Here is a 26,251-nt window from a genome sequence, read left to right as displayed (position 1 = left end):
TCCAAAACAGATCTGCTATAAGTCATACCTCAGCCGTCATACAAATAATATTCCACGAATATAAAGGTCAATGGCAAAATCCGCCAACATGCCTCAGACAACAGCACGCAACACAGTTAGAAAATATCTCCTTTTGGGAACGAGCCTACAAATGTATAAATCAACTGAATTTAGGCTTCCAGTCATACTTACCACTCAACCATTGCATAATTCTATCATATTGTAATATTATGTTATTTATTATGAACTTATTTTTGCTCCATATATATATGCAGGTATCACCTAAGACATGTTCAAGGCAGCTGTAAGGTGATTTTGTTCTTGTTATTTATGTTCCTTTGTTGTTATCTTATAGAAAACACCTATTCTTCTCGGGAAGATACTACTGTAATACTGCACATTAGAGAAGACGGTCGACAGTACTATACTTTAGCGGTCATTTTGGTGTTATCTGGAAGTTACGGTTTCAACTATATTGTGATGAAAATGATAAGTTCCATGAGATAGGTTATGGAAAAATTATAAGGAGAGGAATGTGTGTTTTGGATATGATAATCTTACCTCGAAGCTTTTTTGCAATGCAAAATACGCTGCAGAGCTATTTTTTTCATCAGAGGATTATGATTGGACGTAATGATATTGGTTTTGTTTTGTTTTGAATTTCGCGCAAAGCTTGTTTTGTTTTGTTTTTTTAATTTCGCACAAAGCTACTCGAGGGCTATCTGTGTTAGCCGTCCCTAATTTAGCAGTGCAAAACTAGAGGAAAGGCAGCTAGTCATCTTCACCCACCGCTACTCTTTTACCAACGAATAGTGGGATTGACCGTAACATTATAACGCCCACACGGGTGAAAGGGCGAGCATGTTTGGCCCGACGGGGATGCGAACTCGCGACCCTCAGATTACGAGTCACACGCCATAACACGCTTGGCCATGACGGGCCATTCGCGCAAAGCTATAGGAGAACTATCTGCGCTAGCTGTCCTAATTTAACAGTGTAAGACTAGAGGGAAAGCAGCTAGTCATCATCACCTACCGCCAATTCTTGGGCAGCTCTTTTACCAACGAATAGTGGGATTGACCACTACTTTATAACGTCCAAGCGGCTGAAAGGACGAGCATGTTTGGTGTGACGGAGATTCGAACCTCGGATTACGAGTCGAGTGCCTTAACCAAATGGCTCTAAAATAATTTCAATACAACATGTGCCACCTCTGTATAACGTAGTAGTTGCGATCAACATTATCTTATTTGCAAAAATGAAAAAAAAATATTATTATTTTCTTAATTGGAATTGAAATGGAAATTAAGCAATACTATTAAAAATACTTAACGATACTATATTTTATTTGATTTTGAATTGAAATTTAAGCTTAGACTTAAGTAACTATTTTATATTATTTTCTAAATCTATTTATGACTTTATTTTGTCGTTAGAGGGAAAATTTGTAGTGTAATTTGCACAAGATAACGACGTCATGAAATAGAAACATTAGAACTGGATTATGAGCTTTAGATTCTATAGTGTCAATATATACTGTTTTTAAAATGTTAAATAGACTAGTAAGTATTTTTACTATCCTTAGCTTAAAATTAACGTTTAGTATTTCGTACGTTTAGTTTACATTAGATGATCGACGTAAATGTAACGCTAAGAAACGTAAGACGCTGGGTATGAATTTTAATTATCAGATCATACCTTAAGCAACGTCCGATTTTAGGTTCAGAAAAAGAGAAAGGATTTCAATCGCTCTAAGTGTTATTTTATCAATAATGTATATTCCATTATTATTAATTGCTTCCTGCCAACGATTCACAAGCTTCTGAATCCCACTTCTATAAAATTCTTGGAGTTTGGAGGAAAATAATGAAGAGAAGGCAGTTTTGACATCTTCATGTTTCCAAGCTATTTTACATCAAGTAATTCTACAAACTTCGGAATAGATGATAATCAGATGGGGCAAGGTCTGGAGAATAAGGAGGATGTGGAAGTTTTTCCCAGTCTAGCTCTTCAATCTTTACAGATGTGATCCTTGTTGTATGGGGCCGTGCATTACCCTGGTGTAACACAACACCTTTATGATTGATCAAAGCAGGCCTCTTTTCTTTCAGTACAACATTCAAACGCTCTAACTGTTGACAATAGAAGTCTGATGTAATCGTTACATTTAGTGTCAGCAACTCAAAGTGGATCACACCAACAATATCTCTCCAAATGCTTAACAAGACTTTAATAGGGTGGAGGTCCATTGTGGGCTGTGCTTTATCCAGTTTACCTGCACTGAGCCATTGTTTGTGACATTTAACGTTCTAATAAAATGTCCATTTTTTTTATCTCCAGTCACTAACCTGTCCAAAAAGGTGAGTTACATTCATGAGAATTGCTCTGAGGTTAGCTTTTGTCAAATCATCGGAGACCTATTTCACAAGTTTTGACACCTTTCCAAGCTGTTACAGATGACGCTGAACTGTTGAACAGATTGAATCAAGCTTCTGTGCCAGTTCTTCAACTGTTACAGCACAATCTTCATCAAGTGCAGCCAGCAACAAGTCATCATTAAACTCAACAGGATGACCTGAACGTGACGCATCACTTAATCTGTAGTCACCTGATCTGAACTTCTGAAACCACCTTCGACATTTTCTTTCATTGAGAGACTCTGCACCATAAACACCTTGAATGTTTCATGTAGTTTCTGCTCCTCTATTGCCTTTTGTAAACTCGTAAAGTATTATATTCCTAATGTGCTCCTCTGACACGTCCATCTTCATAAGGATTTATTTGGTAAATAATCTGAAAAAGTGGAGTTGGGTTAGTTTCTTCTATTTGTCTGAACATTTTTATACACGTTCTACTACGTATTTTAGTCATTAAAGCCTTCTACAAAGAACTGATTATGCATGTTCTGTATTAAAGTGTCGGACATTACTTATGAGATGACCTGATATGTTACTTTTTAATATTTCACAACTTCCTAACCATATTCCTGTTAGTTTTTTGTTTTTTAATTGAGAAAGTAATATGTTTAACCTGAAAATGTGATTTATTCAACCAGTTTATGCCCAATAGTTTGGAGGAATAAAACTTTTTTCCGTAAACGGATCACATTTTAAATATACTTTTTTTTTTGTACATATAACCAAATGACTTTGCTTTCAGTCGTTTTGGTATGTATTTTATTTATATTGTGTAGGTTGGTCTTACACTTTCATGAAATGTTAGGGTTATGTAGGATTATTAAGTGTTGTGTGTTGTAATTATTTTGAGCACTATCATTCAGTAAATATTCCAAGGAAGCTTGTAATGTTGTAATGTGGTAATCTTGTAATGTGGTATTTTGTGTTTTGTATGGATTTCATGTTTGTTGTACATTATATGTTGACCTTTCCAGAATCATGAAACTAGACCAGGTTTAATTTTCAAGCATGTTCTGAGACAAAAAGTTAGATAAAAAACCTAGATTATGTGTCAGAGATTCTTAAAGAAGGGAAATAACCAGAAATAATATAATGCTGTGTGTGTGTTTGTGTGTGTGTACAGATACTAATGAATTATGTTTTAAAGTTGCTTCAACTATGTAGCTTTTTAGTTTCCACATATAATGTTTTTCCCAATTATATTTTACTTATCTCTGCTTTCCGTGAAACTGAAAAGTTTCTTATTAAGAAATTCTAAACATATGTTTTCATATCAGGAATGGGGACTATTCTTGCATCTACCAAATTTTCAGTCAGGTTTGCAATGGAATTTCAAAATTTCCAAGTTATTTTGCAGTATGTTTTCTAAGTGATAAATATCCTGAGATCAGTTAGAACTAATTATTGATTGTAAATATTGGTTTTTCCTTATAGTTAAGTTTCTGTGAATATATAGGAAATCAAATGGGATAAGAAAGAATCGTGGCTGATCCAGGATCTCTTCATAGAAAAGCAAAGTTTCATTTCTAAACCTTCATTATTTAGATTGAAAAAAATGGTTTTCTGAATAATTTTATGAATTTCATTTGTTACTGAATGTGCTAAAATTAATATTAACTTCCTTGATTGTGGGGCTTGTAACCATTTATGTAATGCTGATCCGGTTGGAGTGTTTTGGGAAACAACAAAGATTGGGTGTTCACCTGAGGTACTTGATTTCTTATAAAATATGTCTTTAGTTTCTTTCATGTTTGTGTACACTTTTCTCTCTAATCTTTCTAGCATAATTGTTCTTTTATTTTGGAACTTTGTAAACAAATTTTATTTCAATATGTTACCATTGAAATAATGTTTATTTCTATATATGTTTTTCTTAACAGGCACAAAAACTAGGACTTATGAAAATGTTTTCTAATGATAATTGTATCTTTCTCTGAAATAAGTGTTAATTTGAAAACTATAATATTTGTGTAAGTTTAATTTTTGTAACTGTTATGAAAATACTTTGTCTTTCAAAGGTAACACAAGTTCTATTAGTCATACCCAAACCAGAAAAAAAAAATATTCACTGTAAGTGCACATAATAAGGAAAATATTTCCCTTTAAAGTTGAAGAAAATACAAGTTAACCTGTAAGTAACTTTTGACATAAATATAATTCTTTAAAAACTAAATAATTGGTAGAATTTTTTTCTTTTGGCTAAAGAACTTAGCTTTAATACATTAAGAATAACCATTAACAACATTGATTTTGCACGTGTCAGTTCTGAAGTTCAGGCCTTTCAAATCAGTACTGTTCTTAAATATGTTAGTAAAACTGTTAATTGTGTTTGTAAAATTCACTTCAAATCATTAATTACGTACCGTATAAAGCCTGATGTAGCTTGTGAGACTGCAAGTAATGGGTGTGTTGTTAGCTGTTAGGTCAGCATAAGTGGAAATGTGTTGAAACGGAGATGGTGAAGGATGAAAGACACAAGATAAACAAGAAGACTGGAACATCAGTATGTCATCTAGGGAAAAATGTATAACTATAGGTGCAGGTGGAGATAGGTAAGCTATATCTTTACTGGGCTATATCTCTCAGTTGTTGCTACTTCTTTATGTTTTTCATATCTTCCATGGACTACCCCCCTCCTTTATTTTATACATAATTTTATGTACTTATCACTTTTTCACACACCCCTAAATAATTAGATATAGATTGATTCAAATTACCACCCTATTAAAGGGCATGTAGTAAGGAGAATTTGAAGTAATTGGAGTACTTGATAGTTTACTATTTTTCTAATTCTCCTCAGTATACTTAAAGCACATGATTTGTCTCTGGAAAATGCAGCTGTAACAATATGTGAAATTGTCAGCTATAAGACAGTTGTCTAATGTTGGTGTTAACAGAGGTAGATGCAGTGGCAATCACGTCCTCACTGAAGTTAACAGATAAGTTTTATCAGTATTATATATGGTCATATTCTATTATTAGTGTTGTCAATATTTGAGTGGTTTCGTTTTGGCTTGTAGCACATTTTCTCAGTGTATTATGTTTAAAAGCAGAGTTTTAAGGCTTTCTGTTCTTCTTCTTTTATTGTGTTTTTCATTTAATGCAAGATTTTTTCACAGCATGGGACCTATTGGTCTATTTTGGCTGTTCCATTCTTTAAATTTAAAATAATTTTAAAAAATAAATAACATTTTAAAACCAGTCCTTACCATATATGTACTTTTTAAGCTTTTTCTTAAATTGTTTTAAATTTACTATCTCTACAACATCTGAAGGCAACCCATTCCAAAGGCCAATCAGCCTGTTAGAAAAATAAAAACTGTGTTACCTGAAGATGACTTCTACCTTTCAAAAATTTATATTGTCTCCTAGTCCAACTGTTTTCACTGTTACATATGAAAAAAATAATGTATCAATACAGTTCTTGTTACAATGTTAAACACCTCAGATCTCCTTTAACGTTTTTCATGAGAAAACAGTGTGAGAGATTTCAGTTATGTAACAATCCCTCCACCACATGCACCACTTTAGAAACTTGTCTGTACCCTTTCCAACAATTCAATATTCTTCCTTTGGTGAGGAGCCCAAGGCTAAACACAGTATTCCAAATGTGACCTAACCAGTGATCTGTACAATAAAATTATAACATCTTTAGAGAACTGTGTAAGTTTCTTTTAATTTCTTCTGTTCAAAATTTACTGGCATAGCCTGATTGTTTGGATGTTAATCTAAATATGACCTTGCATAGTTTCAGAGATGCCAACTATTTCAAATGACTAGGCCTATTGATTGTAGACAGAGCCCTTTATCATTTGCGGCTACTAGGCCTGACCAATGTCTCTAAGCTGTTTATTATTATATTATTATTATTATAACTATTATTATTTATTACTGCTATAGATTTTTCATTTATGACTGTGTTTTGTGTATTTAATAAATAAATTTAAAAAATTATTTTAAAATTCTTTTTCATATTCTGAATTCTTACTCATAAATTTCGTTTTCTGCATTGTTTTTGTCTTCACCTCAGCCTTTTGTTGGTGAGATGCTGATTTTGTATGTCTGGAACAATCGTTTATCCCGCCATGCACCACAGACAAATTGATGTGACAAACTGTACAAAATGCATGACTGTCAGTGACGTTTGATGCAATGACCAGATATTTTGCACTATACTCTTTCCTAAATTTTTGATTCACAGTTTTAGTCCTTTTAGATTTGCCAAAAACAAGACAATCTGGTGAACGAGGCCTCTCTTTTTCCATTTTGTGAATGATCGCAATTGGTGTTTCTATGCCGCTTAGAAAACAAAAAATACCCATCTATCACGGCTGATTAGCTGAAAAGCACTGATGACGTAACTATGGATTCCCTCACGTACCAAGTATGGAGAAGCACCACACTCAAACTATTGGTAGACATCGGAGATACAAATATTTTTTATTATTTCAAGCACAAACATGATCATCACAAGTAGCCATTTGGACTATGTCTTATTTATTATCAAAATTTATATGTATCTCACGAGAAATTTTCTTTTCACCCGTTTCAAGCCCTGGGGGAACAATTTATCACTTTATTGTATAGGTCTATATAATATATAATAATTTGGGAGTTGCAACAAGTCATAATATTTGTCTGTATGAGTGTATAGTCATAATGTACACACCAAAATCATAATGATTACGCTCAAATTGTAATGGTTGGCATATCTGTAGTTGTCACCATAAAATGTGTTTTATCTCTTACTTTGTTCTAAATACTGCATTTTATGTTCCTGTTCTAGAAAGTTATTTTAAATTTGATTATTATAAAGTCCCATAATGTGCAAAATTTTATTCTGAGTATAAGATGAAAGTAATTATATGGCTTTGATGTTTTCGAGAAGTTATGTGTAGTTGGTTATTTTTCAAACTGACAAAATGAAACTGTTATTTGACATTAAAATCTTTTGTAAACAATGATAAAAATTAAAATGATTATTTTACTGTTTTGCTCAGATAACAACTGAATCTCAGTGAAGGACCTGGACTATTGAAGCATCTCCAGCAAGATTTCTAATCCAGATACATCACCAGAGGGTACTGCTGATTCCAACCAGGATCTAACAATAACATGGTTAGATTTATAAATGGAGAGAAGATTGTTCTAGTTACCAAAGGTGGGAATAATAATTGATACAAGATTTGTCTAATTTACTAATGCATGTAATTATATTTATTTTCACACCCTGAGCATTCAGACTGGTGTACTGGCCATTTTCTTAGCAGTACATATGGACAGGTACATGGTTTGGACATAATCATTACAAGTTGAGTAGTAACCACTTCTGTATATGTTACACAGTACATTTTGTACATAAATTACTTTATTATTTTATTATATCAATCAAAGTTTTGACTGCAGTAATTAAAGAAAGACCCAAGCTTAGCATGTGTAATTTTGTTCTATTTAACTAATTTAGGGTGGTTTAATTCTTATGGCCTGACTATAGTCTTGTATATTTTGTTTTTGTGCCTATGTTATGTTCAGAAAACAATAATAACGATTTTATCCTTCTTTTGATGTTTGTTTTCTGAATAGAGTGTACAGTTTTTCCTTTTTAATGTCTAGGTCTATTATTAGATGTCTAGGTACAATATTAGATGTTATAAATATCTAAGTATTAGATAACTTATTCTACATTCATAGGAGGGAGATTCACAATTGTAAATATTAAATGATGCACGAAGCTGATCAAATATTACACTTGTTGGTTAAGACTTGTTAATCTTGATTTAGTTAAGTGTACAAGCTTGACAGAAGAATACAGTTATTATAATACTGAACTATATATATGTTATTGATTCCCTCTGTTTATAGGTTGTGAAATTTCTTAGAGTAGCTTCTCAAAGAATATCAGAACTGACAGACATTGTGAATGAAAGGATAGACATGTAAAGTAACTGATTAGTTTTATATTTCTTGTTTATGGTTTGATGATACTCGAGCAGAGCTAAAACATCTTCAAGTACTACTGTGCAATTAGTCAGGATAAATTAAAAACTGATGGATAAAATCTCCAATTGAATTTATTATTTTTTTAAAATTTGTACATTTTTTATATAATCCTTGTACTGTGTTGTATTTTTATGGTTTGTATTACTTACGTTGAAGAAATGAATATTATACTTGGTTTATTATCATTTTATGTAGCAGGTGTGAACAAGAAACACTGGAAATAACCGTCTCTGAAGCTCTGTATTAGAGACAGTATTGGGAACTCTGTCCATGTGAAGTATCTTCCCTACTTGAAGTCCAATCCCAGCTGTCTCTGAAGCTCTGTATTAGAGACAGTATTGGGAACTCTGTCCATGTGAAGTATCTTCCCTACTTGAAGTCCAATCCCAGCCACTGAAAGGTAAAAAAATAACAAATTAGATACTTTATTAACACTTCTCATGTTGAGTGAACTTGAAGGTGGTGATGAAGAATCCTGTTGGTTAAAGGTTAACCATGGAATCAAAATACTGACCTAGAGGTGAAGAGTCCCTGGAATAAGTTATACAGAATATTAAAAAGCGAAAACAATGGGAAGATATTGACCTATTGTTTATAGCATAACTTTGTAAAATGCGATAGTTTTCGTTTGTTCCTTTTATGTTTTAAACAAGGAAGTTAATGTTATTTCAAAGTTTCAACCTGATACAAACAACAACAAAACTGAATGAATTTTGATTTGCAAACTCTCTTTGTTAACCTGAAAATGACCTAAGAAGGCTGAAACGTTCTGTACTATATTTTAAAGTTTTAATAACTGTGCCAGCCAACTTTAGAATACACTTTTACTTCATGAGGGTTTCTTGTCATCATAAATTGCTAGAGATATAAAGTAGAAAGCTACAGAGTTCCTTTACATGTTAAGTGTTTATGATACAAACTGTTCTCTTTGTACTGTGACAATCACATAACACTGGTTTCATACTGCTATCAGTGGATATACTTTATAACACATGGTTCTTTTCCAAAAATATCACTACATTTGTATCAGGAAAGGTTATTAAGATGTTAATTTTGTTCTAACTTTTACCAGGTGCGGAGTTGGTTGCCGTCACACACACATCCATACTTCATACTTTGTATAATAAAGAAATACTTAAGACTTTTCTCACATCGGTTTTATTTATAAAATCACGAAACCATATACTGCTGTATACCATATATTCCTGACATCAGCAAACAAATAACCAACATTTGGCAAAAATTAGTAACAAAATATGACATTCCAGTTAATACCAAATTTATTCAAAAACCAGGCACAAAACTGAGGTCTATACTATGTAAAAACTACACTGACAAACACCACACCAACAATATTTATAAAATACAATGTGATAATTGCCACGACTTCTGTATTGGAGAAACAAGTAGAAAAATGGAAACCGGATTCAAAGAACATAAAAAGTCACCTTCACATGTTTTCAAACACTGCAAGTCAAATAAACACAACCGTAGAAAACACTCAAATACTAAATAAAGAAACAAACATAAACAAACGCAAAATTAAAGAAGCCTTACTTATACAACAACTTAAACCCAAAATAAACCAATACAAAGAAACACCTTTATACCTATATTAATAAAATAAAATAAATAGAATTATATATTCAAACATCTAATACCGCCCTCTACATTTCGACACACAGTTACACAACCCCTTTCAAACATGTGGTCAGCTTCCGGTCAGTTACCTCTTTCTTTCTTTGTGAACCTGACGATGACCGAAGAAGGTTGAAACATTGTTTGCTCCTCTACGTAAAATATTTTCTCAACCCAAACGAGCTGTTTTTTTACGTATATATGAAGCTACTTTTGTTATATCATGGAATATTGCTCGTGCTAAACACCCACAATCTGATGGTGAATTTGTTTAGAAAAATATAGCTGAAGTTGTTGCAGTGTTAGATTCAAATAACACAAAACTTTAGCGACTAATAGCACAAACAGTAGCTTCACGTATTACCCAGATCAGTGCTGATGTTGCATACAAAATGCAAAGTGATTTAAAGAATTCCCTCACATTCAGCTTAGCCCTTGCTTGATGAATCTACAGACATGCAAGACAGCCCACAACTGGCGGTATTTATTCATCATGTTTCCTCTGATGTAACTGTGAAAGAAGAGATGTTAGACTTTGTGGCACTAAAAGAAAGAATTCATGGTGTTGACATTAAAAATGCGCTTGATGGAGCCTTAACATATACTGATGTTCCACTGGATAAACTTGTCAGTGTTGCAAAAGATGTAACATCTGCAATGGTGGAAAAAAATGCAGGATTAATTGTACTTATGAAAAGTGATTCCAGCTTTACAGAGTTTCTCCCTGTTCATTGCATTATTCATCATGAACACCCGGCAGCCATATACTTCAAGTATGAAGATGTTATGAAATTCGTTCTTGAAATTGTCAATTTAATATGTTTAAATGGGAAGATCCACCAAGAGTTCAAAAATTCTATTGAAGAACTGTAACTTGAAGATAAACCCAGTGATGTCTCTTTCTTTTGCATTGTGAGGTGGCTGTCAACCAGGAATGTCTTACATAGGTTTGTGGATCTGTATGAGACAATTATTACTTTTCTTGAAGAAAAGAAACGATTGTATCCTCAACTGGGAAATGATGAATGGATGCAAGATCTAATGTTCCTTACTGATGTAATAAATCATCTGCAGACTCTCAACTTGGCACTCCAGGGGAAGGATAAGATTGTTTCTTATCTTACTTGGACAATTTTCAGCTTTCGGAATAAAATAAGAATTTTTCAAAGAGACATATTGTCAAGAATTTTCAGTTACTTTGCCAATCTCAAAGGAGGGTAAATACATTCTCTGATATTGAAATAAAAGATCATAAACTGGAAGAATACAAAGATAAATTACAAGGACTGCTTGATAATTTCCCAGACAGGTTTGAGAACTTGCTGAAGCACAGCTTTGCTTTTGTTGTAAATCCATTCATGGTTGATGTGATTACTGATGGTTGTCCAATTCTCGAACCTCTGGTTACAGAATCATCTACTGTGGAAATGGAACTAATAGAACTACAGGAGGACCTGGGTCTAAAGATGATCCATAAATCCCATTCTACAGTTGAGTTCTGGAAGCAAGTTCCAGAATGAAAATATCCTGAACTGAAGAAAAGCACTGTGCAACTCACCTCAGTTTTCAGCACAACATATTGCTGTGAATCACTGTACTCTGTAATGAGGTTTGTGAAGTTGAAACATCGTGCCATCGTTACAAATCAACACCTGACGGAGCTAATTTGTACAGCCTTGACAACATATCAGCCTGAATTTCAACGACTCACAACCAAGATGGAAATTTACATGACTTCTACTAGCAGTAAAAAATAGCCTGATAATTGTATCAATGCTTGTTTGTGTCAAAAAAATATTGTGACAAGACTAAAATTTTGTAAGGTGGTATCAAGATAAAATATCTCTAGTTTTATTGTTTTACATATTTTCCTCCGTGTTTTGACCAGATATTTACTAAGACAAATAAATATCATTAAAAATATCTGTTTTCACCACTTTTATTTTTGCAGTCTCATTTAATGTTAATGAAATGCAAATTTGTATATTTGTCTTAGATGTTTCCGTAGTTTATCGTATTAAATACACTCAATATAGTTAAAACAATAATTCAGCCAGGATTTTAAAAACATTTGGTGTATATATGTGTACTTTGTGATTTATTATAACTAATACAAATTAACAGTTTAAAAACAACATACATCAATAAATATTATTACATACATATATTTCTTAATATTTATATAAAATTTAGGTAATAAAATGTAACAATAAAAACTTGTGTGTAATATTTGTTCATGTCTTGTGGCTCTCAAACATCTGAAGTTTATCGTATATGGTACTTACATTAAGCAAGTTTGGGCACCTCTGGGCAAAAAGTACCCCTAATTTTGTACTGAGAGATAACAGAGAAGGCAGTTAGTCAACAGTACCTACCACCAACTCTTGGATTAGTCCAGTCAAATAGTATGGTTTGACAGTCACTCTTATAATTAGGCTACAGCTTCAAAGTTTGAGGCACAATATTTTTTAGTTTTTGTTTTCTCTTTTCTTACAATAACGAGACGTAATATTTGTGGACTCTGGAAGGCTACTTATTTCAAAAGCTAGCCATCTTGTTTGAAAAGTAATATTGTCTAAACTGTAGAAAACTCCTATGCTGCCAAAATATGAATTTATTATTTCTTGTCCTATTGTTTTCACTGTTAAATACACAAGAAAATAGATGGATTTATTTTATTAATACCATAAATAACCCAAATAATCTTATATGCAGCTCGGCATGGCCAAGTGTGTTAAGGCGTTTGACTCGTAATTCGAGGGTTGCGGGTTCGAATCCTGGTCGCACCAAACATACTCGCCCTTTCAGCCGTGGGGGCGTTATAATGTGACGGTCAATTCCACTCTTCATTGGTAAAAGAGTAGCCCGAGAGTTGGCAGTGGGTGGTGATGACTAGCTGCCTTCCCTTTAGTCTTACACTGCTAAATTAGGGACGGCTAGCTCAGATAGCCCTTGTGTAGCTTTGCGCGAAATTCAAAACAAACAAACAAATAACCTTGTACACCTCAACCAAATCCCCTCTGAACCTTCTCTCTAGCAAAAACAAGTTTAGAGAATTTAGTTTCTCCTCACAGGACATTCTCACCATCCAGATGTAATCCTTGTGTCTTTTATTTGAACCCTCTCCCACAATTCAATGTCCTTCTTGTGTTCAGTTTGTGCTCCATTCCTCAATACTCTAATTAACGCCTTACAAGTTGTCAATACAGGTAGCAATAATATCCATTGTCTTGTATTCAGTTTTTTCTAATAGATGCTATTCAAAATCCTATCAGTTGTATTGTTAGATACAATACGCTGTTTAGCTGACTTAACCTATTTCTTCCTTCAACCACAATTTATAATGTATTCCTATTCAAATTGTAACAATAACAAGCAAGTTTGGCCATCCCTGGGTTAGACGTAACTATTTGGTCACACAATACAAAATTGTTGTGTACTTAGTTCTTTCTAAAGATGATATCGTACATCCAATATATCCTTGAGTGTAAATATATTTCAGTTTATAAGAGTATTACAAAACGTACCAGGCTGTATATATTCCCCGTAACTTATAGCAACAATTACTCGTTTGAGTTAAGTGTTAACACTTAAATTATTGTTGAAGAAACTCGCTGAAAACAAACAAACAGCACAGTTTTCAGATATTGTGAGAATGATCAGCAGAAAATTCACAAAAATCAGTTGAAAACAAGCCGTATATGTGTGGGTTTGCTGTAGTGTTTACTTCTGGTGTTGAAGGGGAGGCAATTTATTATATGCCACCTAGATGTTTTATAGGCAAAAAGTTAAGACAGTATATCCTTACACTAAAAGAACATACAAAAACTGTTGGTAGTTGGCATATCTACAAGTTGTAGATATGCAGGCTATTATGTACATAATGCATTTTAGTCTACACTGTTATTAAAACTGCAGTAATTACTAGAAACTAGCTAAATAGTTTAAAATGGACGAAATTGCCCACTTAATGGGTACTTTGAACTGCCGCACTGCGAAACAGCCAGACGTCGCTGCATCGGCGCTACAGTTTTCGTGTGAGGACGTGACGTAATTTTGGATAATATTGAGGGAGGTTTGGAGATGCTTCTCAGAACGTCGTATACGAAGTGAAAATTAGGCACGCAGGTATGGTAGGACTTTCTCAAATAGGTTGGCGGGTTAGCTGAACACCTGAAAACCAGGTTTTTTCTAGCTGTCAGCGTACAGCTGTCGTAAATAATGTTTTTTGTTCTATAAATAAAACCTATGATTACATAGTTGTGGAAGATTCGTGGTGGTTAGCGCTTGCCAGCCACTCATTCTATACGTAACTTTAATGTAAGGTGAGGTACTTATACCAGGGCTCAGTCGTTTCGGAGAATACACGTAAAATAATTTAAACGTTTACTTCGTGTGGTAGCTTAACCTGTAAATTTGTTGCAAGTAAAGACAGTACAGCCTGTATAAAAATTTACGGTCGTGTAAGTCTAAACTTGAGTGTACGTTAGACTGATGTATATTAACGTATTATTGCTGTAATAAACACGGGGAACGTGTTTCAGTGAAAGGTTTCTATGTTCACGTTTTAAATTAAATTTCAACCTGTCGTTCAGAATTATTTTCAAAGCGATACTCACAACTATCCAGAACTTGTATGTATTCTTTTTAGTTTAAGTAGGTGTGTATATTCTTCCCACAACTGTTGGAATACATTTTACTTTTTCCTACAACAGTAAGTTTTTTTGTTTGTTTGTAAAAATTGTGTAATCGTGACGAACGATGTGATCCCTTGAAAACGAAAGCAAATTGTTTAGTAGCGTTGAGTAGGGGCAGTTTATAGGTAGATAAATTGTATTCGTGGACGTATTTTATTTTTTAATTGTATATATATTCTTATTTTTTTGGTACGTGCAAGTTTCGTCTTGTTGTTGTTGTTCCGGTAATCAGAGAATGGATTGGTTACAAGTAGCTCAGCTTGGCCATCAGGCAATGACGTTGGAAAAGGGGTCGTCTCGTCAGTTACGTAAAGGTTATTTTGTCGAGAACTTATCAAAGTGAGTATTTACAAGTGAGAGATGTACTTACAAAATTTTGGTCTAATTTCTTCATGCTATAACCTTGTATGTAAGACAGTTAAATTTGAAAGGTTTGCCTTCATATTCTTTATTTCAAAAAGGTTGGAGTTTTTATTACACCCTTAAGAATTAATATATACAGTTTGAAACTAGGATAATGTACCCATCACTAAAGTACAAAACAGTGGAAGGTTTATCAGTGAGGTTTCCATAGTTATTTACTTAGAGATTAAACATGTATCTGGAAGTTAATAATAAGTAATAAAACTTAATGATATACCATTAGGTAAATTATAGGTTTACATTTGGTATTTCTTGTGTAACTGATGTGACAGGTATTCATACATTGGTTACGTTTTGTTCATCATGTCTTGGTTTCTTATTACAGTTATGATTATTTTGCTGTGTATTATATTTAATAAAGCATATATTAAACCTGTGTGCACTGGTAGGGGCCAAGGTGTCCATGTTAGAATTTTTTACAATGTATCATTCATATTATGTGTGTGTTTTCTTGTAGCGAAGCCACATCGGGCTATCTGCTAAATCTACCGAGGGAAATCAAACCCATGATTTTAGCATTGTAAATCTGTAGACTTTCTGCTGTACCAATGATGGGACAATCAATCGTGTTATATACTTGATTTATCAACTGTTAGATTCAGTGGCAGATTATATAGTAGAAGAGAGAAGATACCAGATACAATACACAATGATACTGCAAAATGTATAGGTTAAAGTTTCAGAGGTTATATGAACAATGGATAGAAGTATCCTTCTTCATGTGAACATACTTGACCTCTGACACTTGTGGGAGTTTGAATCAGACAGATGCCATCGGTTTACAGACATGTCATGGGTACAAGTACCTTTGTAACACCTTTTGTGTAGATAAACATTATACGTTGATAGTTATAATCAGTAGTACATGGTTGGTCTGATCCTGTGTACGTTTGGTTAATTTGTTTCGGAACATATTTTCCAATGGTTCAACTCAAATTAAAGTAGACGTGAACAGACTGACCTTAATGTAGTAAAAGTACACCCTTGTGTACTGTGTATACTAAAGTAAAATAATATAGCAAGGTTTTCATGTTTTATTTATTATTCTACTTAAATATTCTGTTCTTTGTATCATGGTCTATTTAATGTTCAAATGGTGAGCATTGCAGTAGAAACATTAAAAATAATTTTTAATTTGCAAGATGGAGACAATTGTTATTGATCAGAATACTTGTCTTGGAGTACTCTAACAGTTTAAATTTTGATGTATCTTGTATGTAATTTCACAAAATAATATGGTCAGCCTTAGGGTTAGTGAATATATTTACTACATATATCTATATTATATAAATTACATAAGTTGGTAAGGAAAGTAGTTGTTTTATCAACGTTCCAAACAGTTCATTAAAAAGGTCATTAAATCCTCAAATAATGTACGTGTACACATACGCACATGCCACTACAAGAGAATTATGTAAATTCTCTAGTTTAACTGGCCTGGTGGTACTTATAACAACTTTTACCCTTGTATTTAGTCTAGAAATGGAACTCAAATTTTAGCACTTAAGTTGTTTATTATTTTAGTGGAGAAAATTTGTAAAAAATGTTAAAATGTGGTACAGATATCATTGTGTGAGTTAAAAGTTGATTCCATGGGTGCAAGATGCCTGAAATTACAAACTTGAGCAATTCAGTGGAAAACTTCTGAGATAGTTTAAATATTTTGCATTCAAATTTTAACACGTCATTTATTAGTTCTCATGTAAAACTTTCTAGATTTTAATATTCTTAGTTATGAAGTAAACTACCAATATTTTAATTTTTTAATTGTTGATCTAATTAAATTCTAACTAATTATCAGGTATTGTTTAGCAACATGGTAAGAGTGTTATGGTACACAAAAAGCAGCAATACTAAACTTAAGTGCATACAACAGAATTGAAGTGTATTCCATTAAGAGTTTGTAAGACGTTTCTAAACAAGGATTGATTGTTAGCTACTACATAAGATTTAACAGTAATTAAACTGTATTGGTGGATTTTGTTTGAGTGTTCTATACAGTTCAAAGAAAGAGGAATTAGTAACTATATTGTATAAAGTTCCCTTAAAAGGGAGGGAAAATTAAGTTTGGACAGAAATTTAATGGAAGTGGGTCATTTCAAAGTGTTCCAAAAATAGTACTTCTGTAGTTCCTTACTAAACAAAAACAATCTAATTATCTTGTGTGGAAAGTTAAATCTAAGTGGTTAAGCTTTGTATGCAAGGAAACTTTATCTTCTCTCCACTTATCTTTCAACGGTTCTCTCATGTAATTCTTCAGCTTTGTCTCGGTTTATGATTCATAGTTAAAGATTGTTCTCACATCCTCAGATCTTAAATGTTGGGGAAACAGGGAGCTCATATGAAGTAAGTATTCTTAAATATGTGTGGAGGATTGTGTTTACATTAGAAGGAATGGTTGCTGTGTGTGTCTCTGTGTTCCCTGTTGATCTACTGTTGGTAATTAAAACTTGTGTTTATTGTATTTGATCCAAAAACGTTGCTTCTATGTTTTGTATCTAATATTTATTTTCTGTTTGTGTGTTACGTGTATGTTATTCATACAAGAAGCATAGTTTTGTTTTATCGCTGTTTATGTACAGTTTAAAGTTTGTTTTATGTTGATGTACATTGTGTGTAAGAAAGTTTTATGTGTTTGACTTGTACCATCTTCTGTAGACCCTTGTTTTATATTAACTTGTACTTTGTTTTGTTTGAACTGATTTCAGTAGACCCTTGTTTTATATTAACATGTACTTTGTTTGGTTTGAACTGTTTTCAGTAGACCCTTGTTTTATATTGACATGTACTTTGTTTGGTTTGAACTGTTTTCAGTAGACCCTTGTTTTATATTAACATGTACTTTGTTTGGTTTGAACTGTCTTCTGTAGACCCTTGTTTTATATTAACATGTACTTTGTTTGGTTTGAACTGTCTTTTGTAGATGCTTGTTTTATATTAACATGTACTTTGTTTGTTTTGAACTGTCTTCTGTAGATGCTTGTTTTATATTAACATGTACTTTGTTTGGTTTGAACTGTCTTCTGTAGACCCTTGTTTTATATTGACATGTACTTTGTTTGGTTTGAACTGTCTTCTGTAGACCCTTGTTTTATATTGACATGTACTTTGTTTGGTTTGAACTGTCTTTTGTAGATGCTTGTTTTATATTAACATGTACTTTGTTTGGTTTGAACTGTCTTCTGTAGATGTTTGTTTTATATTAACATGTACTAAGTTTGGTTTGAACTGTTTTCAGTAGACCCTTGTTTTATATTAACATGTACTTTGTTTGGTTTGAACTGTCTTTTGTAGACCCTTGTTTTATATTAACATGTACTTTGTTTGGTTTGAACTGTCTTTTGTAGATGCTTGTTTTATATTAACATGTACTTTGTTTGGTTTGAACTGTCTTTTGTAGATGCTTGTTTTATATTAACATGTACTTTGTTTGGTTTGAACTGTCTTCTGTAGACCCTTGTTTTATATTAACATGTACTTTGTTTGGTTTGAACTGTCTTTTGTAGATGCTTGTTTTATATTAACATGTACTTTGTTTGGTTTGAACTGTCTTTTGTAGATGCTTGTTTTATATTAACATGTACTTTGTTTGGTTTGAACTGTCTTTTGTAGATGCTTGTTTTATATTAACATGTACTTTGTTTGGTTTGAACTGTCTTCTGTAGACCCTTGTTTTATATTAACATGTACTTTGTTTGGTTTGAACTGTCTTTTGTACATGCTTGTTTTATATTAACATGTACTTTGTTTGGTTTGAACTGTCTTCTGTAGACCCTTGTTTTATATTAACATGTACTTTGTTTGGTTTGAACTGTCTTTTGTAGATGCTTGTTTTATATTAACATGTACTTTGTTTGGTTTGAACTGTCTTCTGTAGACCCTTGTTTTATATTAACATGTACTAAGTTTGGTTTGAACTGTCTTTTGTAGATGCTTGTTTTATATTAACATGTACTTTGTTTGGTTTGAACTGTCTTCTGTAGACCCTTGTTTTATATTGACATGTACTTTGTTTGGTTTGAACTGTCTTCTGTAGATGCTTGTTTTATATTAACATGTACTAAGTTTAGTTTGAACTGTTTTCAGTGGACCCTTGTTTTATATTAACATGTACTTTGTTTGGTTTGAACTGTCTTTTGTAGACCCTTGTTTTATATTGACATGTACTTTGTTTGGTTTGAACTGTCTTCTGTAGATGCTTGTTTTATATTAACATGTACTTTGTTTGGTTTGAACTGTCTTTTGTAGATGCTTGTTTTATATTAACATGTACTTTGTTTGGTTTGAACTGTCTTCTGTAGATGTTTGTTTTATATTAACATGTACTTTGTTTGGTTTGAACTGTCTTTTGTAGATGTTTGTTTTATATTGACATGTACTTTGTTTGGTTTGAACTGTCTTTTGTAGACCCTTGTTTTATATTGACATGTACTTTGTTTGGTTTGAACTGTCTTTTGTAGACCCTTGTTTTATATTAACATGTACTTTGTTTGGTTTGAACTGTCTTTTGTAGACCCTTGTTTTATATTAACATGTACTAAGTTTGGTTTGAACTGTCTTTTGTAGATGCTTGTTTTATATTAACATGTACTTTGTTTGGTTTGAACTGTCTTTTGTAGATGCTTGTTTTATATTAACATGTACTTTGTTTGGTTTGAACTGTCTTTTGTAGATGCTTGTTTTATATTAACATGTACTTTGTTTGGTTTGAACTGTTTTCAGTAGACCCTTGTTTTATATTAACATGTACTTTGTTTGGTTTGAACTGTTTTCTGTAGACCCTTGTTTTATATTAACATGTACTTTGGTTTGAAGTGTCTTCTGTTTAATATAAAATTTGTCTTTTTTAAATGTTTTATTACTTCATAGTTTTACATGTTGGTGTCTCTCTTTTTTACTATTAATCTCCAAACCGAGTTGTCTTGTTATTTTTACAGTCATATGCTTTACAGCATTAGAAGGTTACTGTGAAGTCTGTAGTGTTTTACAGGTAACATTTATTATATACAACATATGTTTTGTCATAAATATCCATTGTGATATGTAACAAATGATGTAGGCTTTGAAGCCTAATTATTTTCACATAACTTAAAACTGTTTGTGACGTTCACTCTAAAAATTCTGTATTGACTTGCAAAGTTCAGTGAATTTTTATGGTTGCTATAGCGTATGTTATGTTACCACATACCTAAAACTGTGTACTTTGTGCTGGTTGTGTAATATGGTAATTCAGGTTGCTGTAGTCACGGATCATCCCTTGGCCTTCGTACTCGTGGAAGTAATTCATCTTAAAACTCCTAATTACATCCAATCTGAAAACAATCTGTGATTAACTTAAAGGTCATTGGTTAGTGTATTCTAATGTTTATAATTTTTAATGGTTCTGAAGTTAGGAGAATGGTACAGAAAATCATGTGTGTATTTCTTTTAAAAAAAATAGTGGTTATAATTCTACCAAATTAGAAGTATGGGTATGATCTAAGAAAAATAAATGTAGTTTTAAATGAAAGACCAGTGAAAAAGAAAAGACATTTATGGTATAAACCATAAAATAAAATATATACAGTATGGGCTTGATTGGTAATATAAAATATATACAGTATGGGCTTGATTGGTAATATAAAAAATATACAGTATGGGCTTGATTGGTGATATAAAAAATATACAGTATGGGCTTGATTGGTGATATAAAAAATATACAGTATGGGCTTGATTGGTGATATAAAAAATATACAGTATGGGCTTGATTGGTAATATAAAATATATACAGTATGGGCTTGATTGGTAATATAAAAAATATACAGTATGGGCTTGATTGGTAATATAAAAAATATACAGTATGGGCTTGATTGGTAATATAAAATATATACAGTATGGGCTTGATTGGTAATATAAAAATATATACAGTATGGGCTTGATTGGTAATATAAAAAATATACAGTATGGGCTTGATTGGTAATATAAAAAATATACAGTATGGGCTTGATTGGTAATATAAAAAATATACAGTATGGGCTTGATTGGTAATATAAAAAATATACAGTATGGGCTTGATTGGTAATATAAAAAATATATACAGTATGGGCTTGATTGGTAATATAAAATATATACAGTATGGGCTTGATTGGTAATATAAAAAATATACAGTATGGGCTTGATTGGTAATATAAAAAATATACAGTATGGGCTTGATTGGTAATATAAAAAATATACAGTATGGGCTTGATTGGTAATATAAAAAATATACAGTATGGGCTTGATTGGTAATATAAAAAATATACAGTAATGGGCTTGATTGGTAATATAAAAAATATACAGTGTGGGCTTGATTGGTAATATAAAATATATACAGTATGGGCTTGATTGGTAATATAAAATATATACAGTGTGGGCTTGATTGGTAATATAAAATATATACAGTGTGGGCTTGATTGGTAATATAAAATATATACAGTGTGGGCTTGATTGGTAATATAAAAAATATACAGTGTGGGCTTGATTGGTAATATAAAATATATACAGTGTGGGCTTGATTGGTAATATAAAATATATACAGTGTGGGCTTGATTGGTAATATAAAATATATACAGTGTGGGCTTGATTGGTAATATAAAAAATATACAGTGTGGGCTTGATTGGTAATATAAAAAATGTACAGTGTGGGCTTGATTGGTAATATAAAAAATGTACAGTGTGGGCTTGATTGGTAATATAAAAAATGTACAGTATGGGCTTGATTGGTAATATAAAAAATATACAGAATGGGCTTGATTGGTAATATAAAAAATATACAGAATGGGCTTGATTGGTAATATAAAAAATATACAGTATGGGCTTGATTGGTAATATAAAATATATACAGTATGGGCTTGATTGGTAATATAAAATATATACAGTATGGGCTTGATTGGTAATATAAAATATATACAGTATGGGCTTGATTGGTAATAAAGAAATGACCGTTGAAAATTTAGTGGTCGATGAGAGAAGAATTGGCAAGAAAGCAAGAGACTTTGGCAGTAACAAGAGAACTTCTTACATTAACACACTTCTGTTCATTTAAAAAAATCATATGCTGCTAACATAAAACACAAAGCCAACAATTTCAAAATTTAAAAGTAAAAAACTTATAATTGTAAAAGTTGTGGATTATTGTGAATAGATTGTATATGTAAGAGGTAAACATATAAACATAAGAGGTTAATCAGTGAAATATTTGTTTTTAATGGCTTATTTTATTACAGTTAAATCACTTTAGTTTAAAAAATGTTCCTTTATTAGACACCAGGATCCAGATAAGAGTAACATCCCATTACTTCAGAGTCCAGACAGAGACTCGGCTGAAGACTGGGGGCACAACGGCAGTCAAGATAACAGGTGAATGATGGTTTCATCTGTTCCTCTTTCAAAACTGAGCATATGAGACTTGGGAAGTGAGAAAATAATGTTTGTTGTATGCGTCTGTTTTATAGAACTTTTAACAAATAAACCTCCAGAATGGTACTTCTGTTATTTTAATACAGACTTTATGTAAAAATAGAAAGGTCTTTCTTTAGAAATATGGGTTACCTAAAACTCTTCATATGTACAGAGATATGTCCAACTTTCATTATTATTGGTTATCATATGGACATCAGGAAAGTGCACAGTGTGTTTAAACATAATGTCACTTTAGCAGTGGGTACTCAGTTTCAAAACTGGATGATGTAAGAAATGAAGTAGTTATATTAAACAAATGGAATACTTGCCCCAAAAACTTATTGTTTGTTACATGTGTTTTTCTTCCCAAAAGTTCACTTACCAAGAGTGGCAAGTCTTCTGTTAATAATGTATGGGGAACCCCTTCCAGAAACTTCAAGAAGAAACCAAGTTGTTCTTCTCCACAAAAACCCAAGACACGGGACGGAAGATCTCCGTTGCTCTCTCGTGCTAAGAGGGGGAAGAACGGAAAACAACTACTAATAAACTTTGGAGACGAGAGTGGAAGGAACGACTCTGACGACGACACCGTTGTGGATAACTGTGACATTAATAAAGGTCACCAGAAGGTGACAAGCACAAAATAGAGTTAGATATGTTTCACAGAGGTTAACATAAATGGAGATTAATATATATGTAGAAACGACTGGTTTGGGTTGAGAAAATGTTTTATGTAGAGGAGCGAACAACATTTCAACTTTCTTTGGTCATCGTCTGTTTGTTCCTGTACATAAAAAATTTTCTCAACCCAAACCAGCCGTTTCCATATATATTTTTCTCTATAAGTGGGTTTCTCATCATCACTGATAAATGGAAACTGGTGAAATAAGCAAAGCAAGCAGGATACAGAAGAACAGCAAACTTTTGATCTTGTTATTTGTAGGTTTTTTTGTGTTTTTTTCCCAGGGAAACTGTGGTATTATATATTTAAAAACTGTTGGTATGGGTAGAGAAAGCACTGTGTAGAGGAGCGAACAGTGTTTCGACCTTCTTCGGTCATCGTCAGGTTTGCTTCTCTAGATAATGCTTTCTCTATCTATATCAGCCATTTTTAAATACATAATTTTTTCTACAAGTGGGTTTTCTTGTCATCACGAACTATGGTATTGCATGTTTAGGGATGCTAGACAGATCTATATTTTGGGTTTAGCTCAACAGTTGAGAGTGAGATGTGTATTAACTCCCACTTTCTTTATGATACAGTGATTTACTGTTTTAAAAACTTGTGTGTATTCATGTTGGCTTGTTTATTATCTGATTAATATCTCCTGCTATGAGTAAAAAATTTATCCACATTAACTCTCAGAATTTCAAATGTACGAAACATCAGATTTGTTGATGTGTTTATGCTGTAAGAAAATGATCATAAAACTGTATTGTTCTATTCTAGCCAGTCATTGGTTGATTTCTCGTGGAAATTCAAGAACCTTTTTAAGTTTTTACCTCTAATGTAGCACACTTCAAAGTGGACCTTGTTTTGTTTCCACTTTCTGAAGTTAGATTCATAGTTGATCAATAGACTTTTATCATATGTAGACTCACTAATTTTATATTAATGTTTAATTGGTTGTAATAAACTAAGTACTGGTCATTACTTGGTGACAAACTTGAGACTACGTACTCATAACAAGGAAAGGTTTTGGGATGTTTAATACCTTTGGTGTAGTATTAGAACTTAACATGATATATGAAATCATTGTTTTTGTCCATAGAGTCTTTGAGTTGACACACCAACCTGCTCTCGTGACAGACTCATTTTAATGTATTAAGACAGTATATAACCTTGTATTGTTGACTTCAACATATTTGTATTTGTTAATGTATTTATTATGTTAATCAGATGGTGACATTGTAGTGCTATAACAAACAGTAGGATATGGGCATTGTCAGAAAGGAATTTCATAAAACTAATGTTGAAGTACCCTGGAATATGGTTTTGGAATATTTAAAACATAATTTTTGTCAGTAGTGAGAAACAAAACCAAGAGACTGTTTTATCTCTGTGGTTCTTGTCCTCTAGTCTAGTGAAAGTTATGATTACAATCTCTGTTTAATATAATAACTATTAGAAGTAGTTTACTGAAGAGAACACCTGAAGAGTGTGTGTTGTGGAATACACTGGGAACATTCTGCAGTTTGTTTCTTTGAACTATGCCAGCTCCATTAACGACATTGATTGGGTATAACAAGAGCTTATTTAAATGTCTTTCATGATCAAAATAAATGATTCTGTATGAAGTTATATTAAAACTTGTTTGTACATTAATATACCTTCAGCCTTGTTCACATTCGTGCTTTATTGCTAACTTGCAGTTGTGAGCACTTTTTGTTTCTTAATTAGCTTGATTGTATTTAAAAAATAATTATTTTATTTCCAAAGTTCAATGTTTTGATAATGGTTGTATAAACATTTTTTTTAGCATAATGCTTCAGACTGTGATATAAATAATTGTGATATTAATTTAAGCATCTCTGCAGAGCTTACTGGATGTGTTTCCATAAACTTTAAACAAATTATTATAATTAATACTTGTTTTAAAATGGATAGCTGAAGAAAGAGAAATAATTGAAGTTATTTCTGTGTATGATTTAAAGTTTACATGAACTCCAGAAGCTGTGGGGAAAGTTCTACTGAACAGTGTAGATGTGAATCGCACCTGAACATTCACCTGCAGCTGGGATTTAATGAGATCGAAACTTGGGTTTAGCTGTGAATTTTTTATGGACAGTAACAACATTTGGAAACATCTCTTGATCTAATTATATATGAAACATGTACCTAGTTGTGTTAATGTTGAGTGGCACTAGATCTTGGGTGGTTTACCCTGTTTAAACAGCAACATATATAGGTTGATGGGCCAGTTACTGAACAGAGTTCACTTTCATTCAGTTTATTTTCTAACTAGCTTGTGGTGCCAGTCAGGTATTTATAAAAATAGAAATATATGAAAGTTTGTGTATTGGTGTAAGGTTTGTAATAAGACCAAGTCTAAGGTGAGAATTGTCTTCAAAGCTTAAGTTTTATTGTTAAACAAAGTGTTTAGAGAAATAAAGGTTTATTGGATATGAGGGCTCAGTTGTTTATAATTCATACTATATTTTCTGAGTACTTTACACTTCTAGCAGGTCAACATTTTCTTTGTGAACCTTCTTGAGGGCTTTAAGTGAATATTTATAACATGATCTGGCAACATTAAAAACATGCAGCTGGTAAAAAATTGGGTGACAAAGATTTGTAGGAGAATATTTGATGCCAACACATTTTTTAACATGTTTAAGTATCAAGCTCTTTTTGTTTTGTCTAAAATTGTTCCAAAAACCTAATGTTTAAAGAACAAAAACTTGCAATGAAATCCCCCCACTACTTAAAAGATTTCTCATTAATAAAATAGAGACATGTCACAAGTCTGTGGGTTATATATTGTTCCAAGAGTCTAGTGAAGCTAACTTTCTCATCTGTTTTTCCTTCTCTGTTCATCTGTGTTTATATAATGCATCTGAAAATGTTTTTGCCAATATTTAAGAGAAATTTCAATCTTTTTTTCTTCTTTCATTTGAAATCTTGGGGCCTGGTAAACAAACTGGGGTATTATATAT

General features: G+C 32.3%; 1 protein-coding gene across 8 annotated transcripts; it reads left to right on the top strand.

Moving 5' to 3' along the window:
- The first annotated feature begins 1,459 nt into the window (after positions 1 to 1,459).
- Positions 1,460 to 25,720, top strand: LOC143254008 (uncharacterized). Of its 8 annotated transcripts, XM_076508714.1 has the most exons (8): positions 1,462 to 1,562; positions 4,436 to 4,548; positions 4,834 to 4,969; positions 7,418 to 7,535; positions 8,613 to 8,817; positions 14,953 to 15,091; positions 22,457 to 22,552; positions 22,968 to 25,720. In XM_076508714.1, the coding sequence occupies exons 6-8, from the start codon at positions 14,988 to 14,990 to the stop codon at positions 23,239 to 23,241; spliced, it is 474 nt and encodes a 157-aa protein (XP_076364829.1). In that variant the 5' UTR covers positions 1,462 to 1,562; positions 4,436 to 4,548; positions 4,834 to 4,969; positions 7,418 to 7,535; positions 8,613 to 8,817; positions 14,953 to 14,987; the 3' UTR covers positions 23,242 to 25,720. The 8 variants fall into 8 exon arrangements, with proteins under 8 accessions (XP_076364830.1, XP_076364827.1, XP_076364829.1 ...); XM_076508715.1 differs by lacking the exon at positions 4,436 to 4,548 and having other exon boundaries at positions 1,460 to 1,562; positions 7,418 to 7,578; positions 8,616 to 8,817; XM_076508712.1 differs by lacking the exon at positions 4,436 to 4,548 and having other exon boundaries at positions 1,460 to 1,562; positions 7,418 to 7,578.
- Positions 25,721 to 26,251: the final 531 nt, after the last annotated feature.

The sequence above is a fragment of the Tachypleus tridentatus genome, chromosome 6, assembly GCF_004210375.1.
Source record: "Tachypleus tridentatus isolate NWPU-2018 chromosome 6, ASM421037v1, whole genome shotgun sequence".
NCBI classification, from domain to species: Eukaryota; Metazoa; Arthropoda; class Merostomata; order Xiphosura; family Limulidae; genus Tachypleus; species Tachypleus tridentatus.
This window is presented reverse-complemented; position numbering and strand designations above follow the sequence as displayed.